We start from the raw sequence: 11,293 nt of genomic DNA, 5'->3' as shown, positions 1-11,293 counted from the left end.
AAAAAAATTGGCCTAACAATCACTTATTATAATCATACTTATAGTCATGTTAGGTACATTTTCAAGGTGCAACAAAAAGACATTTTCCTTTTTTTTTAAGGACAGATTCCTCTGTGTTGCTCTGGCTTTCCTGGAACTCACTTTGTAGAATAGGTTGGCCTCTAACTCAGTGAGATATACCTGCTTCTGCTCTGTGAGTGCTGGGTTGAAGGCCTGCATCATCACAGCCTGGCAGAAATTTAAATAGACAGGTGGTGTTGTTTCTTCATTTTAAATGTTACCCGTTTTACACTTCCTGTTTACTCAGGTAATATTATCTCCTTCTGAGTTCTCTGATGGAGCTAAAGACTCGATCATTGTAATTATGCACGTTACCAAATTGAAAAAAAAAAAATGTACCAGCGCCTGATTGCACTAAGAAAGGAATCCGGGAGAGCAATCTGTGTCCAGCAGAGGGCGCTCTGCTCCTCTCGCAAGTTAAAAGGGATGCCTTTGCCTTGCTGCTCGTCCTTCCAATTTCTGTCTTGATTCTCCTTCAGTAGCACATTTTCTGTATTTTGTTCAAACATTATCTTCCAGAGCAACACGACAGTGAACTTCAATAAAGGAGAAACTTCAAAGGAGGAAGCCGTAGACCTGGATTCACTGCTCTCTGCCAAAGGGCTACCCTGGGTACATTAGTCTCTCTAACCAAATTTTTTTTTTTTATTATGAAAAATTCTGTCTGGCCTTAGTGCACTACCACAGTCTATTCTCTGCTAACCTTTGTCCGGCATAATTACCCAGCTGGGAAGCCATTGTTAAATGTTTACCTTTGGACACCTGCGGGGGGGGTGTCTGCTCTTAAGGCAGAAAGCCATTGTGAGAAGGGAACCATTGCTGTCAGCTTCAATTTTCCCAAAAGATGTTTAGGCTTACAATTTTATATGTTGGGCTCTTCACTTCAGAACTTTCCCTACAAGTAGAGTAAATACGATTTAAGCTATATTTGTGGGGTACCATTCAATACATACATACATTGTGTAAAGTTGAAATCAGGTTAAATATGCTTGTCTAGTTAACTTGGATGACCTCTTTTGCATTTAAGTATTTACTTTTCTCAGTCTTTTTTCATAATAAATGCCTTTAAGTCTACATGTTTCTCAGGAATATTTTTTCTGTGTCCCCTATATTTTTGTAGTTAGCTCTTTTACTGATCATTTTGATAGTTTATAATTTGTATTTTATTAACATATCATAAAATGCTTTCAGTAATTCTTATTATAAAATATTTTAAACAGCACCAATAAAAAATAATAGTGAACTCCGTGTAAAAAAAATGAGGCTGAGAACCAAGCAAACTTGATTTCATTGTGCTTAGACTGCTTTATTGGAACAGTGAGGGAGCCCAATCTTTCTATGGGATGCAAGTTGAGGAACTTTACGGGGCTGGGACACCTATGAGAAAATTGCAGCTGTGTGTGTGTGTGTGTGTGGTTTCACTTGGATCAAAGTGGATTGTTTGGTTTTGATACCTGAGCATATTGTTTTTGCTAGAAGAACTGGAATGGTCAGGCTGCAATTTTTATGGCTAGAAGCTGTTGTTCAGTACACGTTGATTCAATTCCTCCTTACTTGATACTATCACCCAACGCTAACATTCTCTCAGATAACAAAAGTTCCCAAGTTTCTTTCGCGTTTCTTTCAACTATTTGTTTTCTTTGTCTTCGTTAAATTGTCTTCAGGAGGGGTAGGCAACAACTCAGAGTGTAAGCGCACTTGCTCTGTAAGTTAGAGGGCCTGAATCTGAATCTACAGCTCCTATATGAAAATGTGAGTGTAAATGCCTGGTACTGTGTGGTGGGCAGAGACAGGAGAACCCAGAAAACTTGGTGCCCAGGAAGTCCAGCAGAAATGGTGAACTTCCAGTTCAGTAAAAGACCTTATAGCAAGTCGGTAAGGTCAAGAGTGATGAAAGAGAATGTCTTTATGTCTTTTTGTGGCCTATGTGTGAACATTCACACACGCACACACACACACACACACACACACACACACACACACACACACACACAGGGTTTTTGAGAAACAGTTGTAAAAGACTTTCTCTCCCGCATGTTCTTGTCCTTAAACTGTGAAGACACTATTTTCTGCAAAATACAGGAATATTAGTCACTGTAATTATCACATCTAATAGACTTTCAGACTATTTTACCAAGACTGTGATTGACTTATCTTCTTCAGATTTGAATTAAATGCGTGCCAGGCAAACACACTAATAGCTGAGCTGCATTTCAGCCTCTCGGATTTCAGCCCTATTTCACTAGGTCATTTGTGGGTTCGAGGGGAAGGAGCTCTTCGGATTTTAGAACAACCTGCAAGAATCTTTCATCTCCTTTTCTAGATGAGTTTCTGGGTTCAAACTCCAGCTGCCATGCTTGCTTAGCCCTCCTGTAGACTTCCCTTTCTTCGCCTTTATTCTCTCCCTCTAGACAGGGGTTTCTCTGTGTAACAGCTGTGGCTATTCTGGAACACACTTTGTAGAGCATGCTATCTGCCCCTGACTCCCAAGGGCTGGTATTAAAGGCATGTGCCACTACCACCTAGCTGATTTACTCTTGTTTAGCTACTGAAGCTTGGAATTGTTCTATTTTTAGTTTCTGACTGTTTGATATTCATCTGAGAGACGGCTAACCGTTTTGCTCCTATTGTCATTGTTTTTCTTTTGAGACATTGCCCCACTGGGAATCTCTGGCTGACTTGGAATTGGTATAAGACAAAGCGGACCTTGAAGACGTGATCTTTGATCGTTAGGCTGTGCAGGCACGGTATTACGTACCCAAAGCACAATTTAGAAAGTGACCATATAAATAATGAGTAAAATCTGTAGAGAATAGTATGGCCAGTGTTGCCCCTTGACCAAATCATATCCGTATGGGTGACTTACAATTCCTGTGTTCATGGGAATTTTTTATGTAAGATAAAGAGTCCAATGAAACCTGTTTTTAAAAGATACTGGAAATGAATTTGGAAGGATATTATATGGCATTACAGAAATATATATTTGTTTTTATTATGATGAATAATCAGAAGTTTAGTTGTGATAAAGGAAATTATAAGAATTATCGAGGCAGGGACTGGGCGGGGGTGGGGGCGGGGACACGGGGTGGCCGGAGCCCAGCGGGAACCGGATGCGGCTTGCTTGCACATCCTGGGTGGCTTCGGGGGTTCCGGGGCCAAGAGCGCGTTGGCGTTGGGGGACCGATGTTTCCGCTTTAGTTACTTTTTATTTGTCTCATCTTTCAGACTTTGCACTTGACTTTGCCCCGCAGCCAGCAAGCCTTCAGTATCCTCGCATAATGCCACTTCCTGCAGACAGCTAGGGCTCATGTTTCCAGACTGGAAGCAAGCGGAGCCACGAGCCCTTCATCCCTTCAGAGAGATTTGGGAACGGCGGCGTAGGCTTCGGAAGTAGATCTCGCTCCCACTCCCAAGCCCCCCAAAAAGTGACGCTTCTTGGAGATGGCACACGCTTTGTGGCGAACCCCCAGATTTTCCCTGCCCACCCAGACACCATGTTGGGAAGAATGTTTGGACCAGGAAGAGAATATAACTTCACAAGGAAAAGGAGTAGGAGGTTGCAGAAGGGTTCAGTGCCTTCCGCACAGTACTGGATTACTACAAAACTGGCATCAGCAACTGTCCGGACGGCATCTCTGTTCCAGATCTGAGAGACACGTGTGACTATCTCTGCATTAACTTTGACTTCAACACTATCCGCTGTCAAGATCTGAGGGCTTTACTTCCAGGAGCTGGCTGACGATGGTGCTCACAGGCATTGTGATCACTGCCTCGAGGAACTGATTCTGGGTATCCTACTTGTAAAGAAAAGATTAAGAGGAGTCCTGGAGGGAGGTCTGACGTGCAGCGCCCCTTTTTCCCAGATGTCCTGGGAAAAGGAGGACGGGAAGAGTTGCCCTGTGGCTTTTCAGTGTGTTCGCAGCAAGTCCTTCACTAATCTGGTGGCAGCCGGAGAGGACGGCTTGGAAGACCAGGAGCTAAAAAATGCATCACCCGCCACAGGTGGACGAACTTGACAGGCTAACTGCTCCACTCTCTCAGGTGGCTTCTAATGACTTCCAAGATGAGGGACAAATAGGGTCCTCCCCTCGCCAGAGCGCTTCTCTGTGGGCGCTCCCAACCTGGCCTCCTGGTTTCTCACCCCACCCCTCCTATCTGTTTCCATCCCCTCTCCGTCACTGTGTGCCCCTTCTCAGTCTGTCTCTGGCCGTGTGAAGCAGCTTTCTGGTGAATCAGACGACCAGCTTAGCCGGCCCTGGTAAACAGACGTTGGGTCTCTTGCTGTTGGTCGAGTCTTATCCAACTGCGGGAGAGGACGTGGACGCCTGTCGCCTCCGGGTTGACACAGAAGCCTACATCCTTTACACCCAGTGGGTGGGGGTTTTGCCACCGACAAATTGCTTACCAGCAAAAGGACCCAATGCCAGAGGCAGTCTGGGTGCTAAGGCAAGTGTCCTCTGCCGAGGAGGTGTGCAGGGTGGATGAAAGGCAGTTCCTGGGTGCTGCACCCAGGTGCCATCCGGCTAGAATGGCTGAAAGGAGTCCCCAGGGGCTCAGCACCGCTCTTCATCAACGCAGGAACAATCCAACCCAGGACACAGGTCTGCCGCAGGAGATCAGTGATCAGCCGCGTTAGTGCAGCCTTTGGCCTCGGGGAGTCAGAGCCCAAGCTGATGCTTCGTTTGGGGAGAAAAAAAAAAAAACCTTTTAGGTGGCAGAATGGCTCCAGGCCAGGCCTGCGGACTGCACCCAGGGACTGCGTGGTGCTGCGGGTATGGCAGGAGACCTGGTGCCTTGAAGGTGAGGAAGAGATTTGCTTGGTACCTTCCTGTGAGCGCCAGGGAGGGCTGGGCTGAGCTCAATGGAATCATCAGCTGTGCAGACCCTGCCCGCGTTCTCGCACCAAAATATTCACCTCTTTCTTTCTTCCTTTCTTCCTTCCTTCCTTCCTTCCTTCCTTCCTTCCTTCCTTCCTTCCTTCCTCTCTCTCTCTCTCTCTCTCTCTCTCTCTCTCTTTCTTTCTTTCTTTCTTTCTTTCTTACTTTGTGGTAGAAGTTGGCCTTTGAGTCGGTCCTCCACCCTGGACGTTTTTCCGTCATAGGTGGTGCATGTAAGCTGTTTGCTTCAAGTTCCTTAAAGAACATGGTTGGTTTCTTGAAGTCAGTCTGCTTCCATTAGGTTCTGTATAGTATACTACTGGACGGCAGTAAATTCAGGTTTGGGAAACGCCTCTCTCCAGAACTGAAGAACAAGAATGTTCTTAAAAGGGTGTGTTCGTTTTTGCGGCAGCATCACAGTCAGAGTTCGTGTGAGATCTTTCTTGCTCAGAAAAGAACCGAAGGGTAACTAAGCAGCCCTGGTTTTTGTGGTGACCATTTGTGTCTCGGTGAGGCTGAAGACCAGCATCCAGAATACGGTTGTCTGTCCAGAAGTTACATCTGGGAAGCTGATGGGCTTGTATTTGAGGTCAGGTCTGGCCTTGACTTTGTTGGTGCTACATGTTTGTCCACTCACAGTGACCAGTCCAGGCCCCTGTTCAGTGGTGCTTCCTATGTGCTAACTGATGGCCACTGGAGTATGACTGTGTGCTCGTGTGGTGTTGAGGTTGTGAGCAGTACTTTCTTTGTCCTTCGGAGTTGCTCCACTGCCTTCAGCCTTTGATGAACTAGGTCTTTGATAAACTACCCCGTTCCCCAAATAAGTTAACATGCTGTGGCTGCACCTCACAGGGTTTGAGTAGGAAGTGGTTTGAAGGCCGGCCAGTGCCGTGGGACGCTGGTGACTAAAGGAAGGCCCGGGACAGAGGCCTTGAGGAGAGGAGGCTCCTTTTGCCGCACCCTTCCCTAAATTCCGGTGTCATTTGTAGTTTGGTGTCTCCCGTCAGCCTTGCCTGATGGGCAAGTTGGGACATTCTTTAGTGCTCCCTGCAGGACTAAGGACTGGGTTACAGTCTTTGGAGTTGGTTATTGACTTTATGAGTGAGAGGACTGTACCAATAAAAAAAAAAAATGGATTTGGGGCTCATGTGTCTCTTGCAAGTGCCTGAATAAGCAGGCCGAGTTTTGTGCATAGAAACATCCTCATGAGAAAAGTGACTTTACCTAGAGTCTCAGAGCATCTTAGCAAGATAAGATTACCTACACCCGAGGCTTGACTGTTCAGTGTCCTTGTATGCTATGTAATTGATGATTAACCCCAGCCAGTAAGGCCCTGGAGAACAGAGACGTAGCGTTACTTGGTGGAGAACGGTGACGGCAAAGGTTGAAGATTGAAGTGACTGGTACAGTAGCGAAAGTTACTTTACCCAGCCCCTTGGGAAAGCGAACAGGCCTGAGGAGAGCTGTGGGGGCAGCACAGGAAGAGGGGCCTCCTCAGAGTCAGGGTGTGTGTCTTCGGGAGAATGCATGTTCAGAGCACAGACTTCAGTTCAAACTGTGTGCTTGAGTTTGAGCTGGGCAACTTCTGAGGTGGGCGCAGGGAGCACAGTGCACAGCGGGGCACCGCCACCTCCCCGGGGGGCAGAGCCACTTCTGGGTCTGGGTGGGGTCATTTCTGGAAAACTATTTTCTCCTAATGGCAAAATGCTTGTAAGTTTTGCCTCTTACTTTGTATTTACTTTTGAAGTTGCACTTGTTTGGCTACCAGTGTTTACGGAATCCTGTATGTGGGATGCTTCATGTTTTAATTGTAAAAGAAAGAAAGAAAGAAAGAAAGAAAGAAAGAAAGAAAGAAAGAAAGAAAGAAAGAAAGAAAGAAGGGAGGGGAAGGAAGGGGAAGGAAGGAAGGAAGGAAGGAAGGAAGGAAGGAAGGAAGAAAGAAAGAAAGAAAGAAAGAAAGAAAGAAAGAAAGAAAGAAAGAATTGTCTAGGCAAAGAAATTCAAGGAGAATTCAGTGGATGGTGGGGAGAGAATTGTTTAATGAAAGGGGATCGAGGTTGGTTTTTTCACTGATGAAACATTGGAACTGGGGGAATGGGGAAAGACCCCTCATAAATAAAGTGTATAAGGAAGAATGAGCTCTAGTCTTAACTAAAATGATTTAATATGAGTGGAGTGAAAAACACTGATGAAAAATCAAAGATCCATCTGCTCTTGTTGTGCTAGGAAAGTGAAGAACAGAGAAGCTGTATTTGGGTCCCTGTCCATCCCAGGCTATCTGCTAATGCAGATGGGTTTAAGCGGTTGGGATGATCATATGAGTTCTGGCTATAGTTGGCACATACGGGGACACGCGAGTGATGCCGATCTCCTTAGGTAAATGAACTTTTAATCATATTCATCCTCTCAAGGGAAAACAGTTTGGCATTTTCATTCCCTGTTCTGATTACCCTGGGGTTCCGAAGAGACCCTTCAGAAGAAGGGCCCCGTTTTTCATGGAAGTGTTACTGAGTATTTCTGATCGTACTGTCTCAGTATTTAGGCATGCTGCAGTCCTTCCCTTTGGGAGGTGCCACCGTGTCTTTATTCCAATACCTAGAGTGACTCATATGTCAGCAATGAAAAGATGATCCCCATGTAGGAGCTGCTGCTGCTGCTGCTGCCATCATGATTTCTGCGCCGGGCAGAGAACCAAGTCTGTAACCGTCAGCTGATCTTCTCACACGTGTGAAGCTCATAAGCTGCCCTGCAATCCAGGGTTTCAGCTTGCACCCAGCTGATGATTGAATTCTGATTGCCACTTAGGGTTTTCTGCTAACATTGGAAGAAAGGATCCACAGACGAATGACCTCCAGGAATTGGTTTTCCCTTGGAGGAATCCAACAGGACCTACTATATTTTTATGGCGAAGATCTCTTAACAGTCTGGGCTCCCCCAAAGCCAGTACATGCAGTAGGATCAAAAACCCATTGCCATTGTTCTTGAGGTCTCAGTAGTCCTCATTGTCCGCTATGTTCAGTGAGTCCGGTTTTAACCCAGGCTTTTTCAGACCCAGGCCAGCTGGCCTTGGTGAGTTCCCGATCCCCATTGTCTCAGTGTGTGGGTGCACCCCTCGCAGTCCTGAGTTCCTTGCTCGAGCTCGCTCTCCTTCTGCTCCTGATTTGGACCTTGAGATTTCAGTCCGGTGCTCCAATGTGGGTCTCTGTCTCTGTCTCCTTTCATCGCCTGATGAAGGTTAATATTCAGGAGGATGCCTATATGTTTTTCTTTGGGTTCTCCTTCTTATTTAGCTTCTCTAGGATCACTAATTATAGGCTCAATGTCCTTTATTTATGGCTAGAAACCAAATATGAGTGAGTACATCTCATGTTTCTCTTTTTGAGTCTGGCTTACCTCACTCAGGATAATATTTTCTATTTCCATCCATTTGCATGCAAAATTCAAAAAGTCCTTGTTTTTTACTGCTGAGTAGTACTCTAATATGTATATATTCCATACTTTCTTCATTATTCTTCCATTGAAGGGCATCTAGGTTGTTTCCAGGTTCTGGCTGTTACAAACAATGCTGCTATGAACATAGTTGAGCATATACTTTTGTTGTATGATAGGGCATCTCTTGGGTATATTCCCAAGAGTGGTATTGCTGGGTCCAGAGAGAAAAGCCCAGAGGTGATTCACTTCAGCGCACTTTGGAGATATACTAAAGGCAATGAGGTCTCTTATAGAAGAAAGAGATAGTGCCTTAGAGACTGATTTGTCTGAGGTTACATAGTCAGAGCGTGGGAGACAAATCTTCCAAAGGACAAAGGCTTTCTCAGTTCTTTTTAAAGCCAAGAATGATATTTAAATAACTCAACACAGCCGTCCAAGATCGGAAGTGTCATCTCTCCAACGGAATCTACTCTAGAAGGGGGGAAAGAACGGGAGGCATGTTACACCATGGAACATTCCTGAATAGTTCCACCAGGTAAACACATTTTTTCCTAATAGAATTCTGCTGGGAAAATAATTATCTTTCTGAACAGTGGTCAAGAGCTGTGGCTAAAACCAGAGTCTGAGCAGTTCCAGTTAAGTCTTATAAAAAGCTGTGCTTCCAAACTTGCGTGATATCACGGAAACAAAGATGAGGCCGGAGGTGTTTGTCCCCATCAGAGTTGTGGGCAGTCTGTGCTCCCAAGTTCATCAAAAAGTGGCTTTAATAGAAAATCATTCTTTTCTTGTGGACTTATATATGTAGTTTAGAGAGTAGATACTTGGTAGTTATCCCTATTTCTGCTTTTTGTAACAGGTCTAAAAGAAAAGCAATTTGAGTTAAGTATGCTTCTTTTTTGTTTGTTTGGGTTTTTGTTTGTTTGTTTTTAAATATGTATTTATTTATTATGTATACAATATTCTGTCTGTGTGTTTATGCCTGCAGGCCAGAAGAGGGCACTATACCCCATTACAGATGGTTGTGAGCCACCATGTGGTTGCTGGGAATTGAACTCAGGACCTTTGGAAGAGCATGTAATGCTCTTAACCTCTGAGTCATCTCTCTAGGCCCTGGAACTAACTCTTGTAGACCAGGCTGGCTTAGAACTCACAGAGATCTGTCTGCTTCTGCCTCCCAAGTGCTGGGATTAAAGGCGTGTGCCACCACTGCCCGACTAATTATGCTTCTTTTACAGTCTCAAATACACGTCACTAGGAAGAGCTGTTAGCAGAATGCTAAGTCTATTTGGCCCTACATGTGCTTGGTTCAGATTAAGTCAGAAACCTGCAGTTTGTTAAAATGTAAGACTGAAGAAATGTTACTATCAAGCTCACCCTTATTTTGAAATCCTTTTAAATATTAAAAATTATCATAGATAATACTCTGTGTGTGTATACGAGCTTTCGTGTGGATGCATGAACACACAAGTGTGTTTATCACAGCATACATGTCAAAGATAACTTCAAGGAGTGAGTACTCTCCTTCTATTATGGATTTCAGGGATCAAATTCAGGTCATCAGCATCCTTCAGGCACCCTTCAGGATGTACTTCTGTCTGCTGTACCATCTTGCTGGTCCTTGATTAAAAAAAAAAAAATCTGTGTCAGAATTTCTCATTTCAACCTGTTTTCCAAGCATGGCATCCTTCTTGTAATTAACCCTCAGGCTTACAGTTCAATCCCAGAGCATGTTTGGCTATTAGGATAATGTATAACCTGTTGATTGCCAATTGTGATTTGCACACAACTAAAGCTGAATTTTACTAATTTTACTAATGTAATTTTACTAATAAAATTACAATAAAGTATTTTTCCCTAGTGGATGCCCGTTTTAAGAACTAGAATGACCCATACTCACGGATCAGAAGAATTCATATTGTAAAACTTGCCATCCTACCGAAAGCAATCTATATATTCAAAGCAACATCAGGTAAAATCCCAACGTTATTTTTCAGAGAAATTGAAAAGACCCTGGGTGGCTAATACAATCTTGAGCAAAGAGAGTACCTTTCTGTTGCTGTGATAGACTACCTCAACCAAAGACAACTGCATAAAGAAGTTGCTGAAACTGTGGTCCAAGGAGGCCATGCTCCACTCGGACGAGGTAACAAGATAGAAGTTCGCCCCTGTGGCTCATGGCTAGGTCCATCACACTAACACAGCCACACTCAGTACTATCTTCTGCACTGGTTGTAGTTCACCCATATGGTATTACTTTTTCCCATCTTCTTGACTGTGTTGCTTACGCTTCCCAAGTGAAATGCTTCTATTTGAGTCCTTGTCTTTGTGTTTGCTTCTTGGGGCATGCCGGACTCAATAATATCAGGACTGCTGGACGTTTGGAAGACATAGCCGACAACTGTTAATGGGCTACCTGTTCTGTGACTGCCAATCCATCTCTATTTTACACATAAGGACACTGAGGGTCTGGGAAGGTATTATGCTTACCCATGCTTACCCAGAAAGCGGATGGCTTCTCCGGGATGTCATTATAATCTATCGCATAACAAAAGATCTACTACATATATGGTGCATCTTAATTTGGGCACTGTTGACGTTCCGGGACAGAAAATTGATTTTTGTGGGTATTTCCCTGCTCATTATGGGATTCTGAGCTACAGCCTGGCTGCCAGGTTCTAGACGCTGACTGCAGACTTGTCTGTTGCAGAGTTTTTGGACATGTGAATATGTGTCACTCTGATCGGTTTAAGAAAAGCTAACTGGCCAATCGCTAGGCAGGATTTTCTGGGCAGAGGGGATGCTGGAAGAAGGTGCAGTCCCCAGCCAGAGACAGAGAAGCAGGATAGCAATATGGGCAGTACAGAGTAAATGTAATAAGGCCATGAGGCAAAAAGTAAATGAATAGAAATGGGTTAGTCTAAGTT

The 11,293-nt window shown here is 44.5% G+C and overlaps 1 protein-coding gene and 1 pseudogene across 2 annotated transcripts in view; both read left to right on the top strand.

The window, feature by feature from the left end:
* The first annotated feature begins 3,338 nt into the window (after positions 1-3,338).
* Positions 3,339-4,076, top strand: LOC126511886 (BTB/POZ domain-containing protein KCTD20-like; annotated as a pseudogene).
* A 465-nt stretch (positions 4,077-4,541) lies between these two features.
* Positions 4,542-11,293, top strand: part of Mettl21c (methyltransferase 21C, AARS1 lysine) — a 24,941-nt gene continuing 18,189 nt past the window's right edge. The window contains exon 1 of one of the 2 annotated variants that reach the window (XM_050159392.1): positions 4,542-4,860. In XM_050159392.1, the coding sequence (XP_050015349.1) occupies positions 4,542-4,860 (319 nt within the window). The remainder of the gene's footprint in view (positions 4,861-11,293) is intronic. The other variant, XM_050159393.1, reaches the window with a different exon arrangement.

Source organism: Alexandromys fortis, unplaced genomic scaffold (genome assembly GCF_014885135.2).
Source record: "Alexandromys fortis isolate MF-2015 unplaced genomic scaffold, M_Fortis_MF-2015_v1.1 scaffold_65, whole genome shotgun sequence".
In the NCBI taxonomy this organism is placed as follows: domain Eukaryota; kingdom Metazoa; phylum Chordata; class Mammalia; order Rodentia; family Cricetidae; genus Alexandromys; species Alexandromys fortis.
The sequence above is the reverse complement of the archived record's forward strand: the minus strand, read 5'-3'. Positions and strand labels throughout refer to the sequence as shown.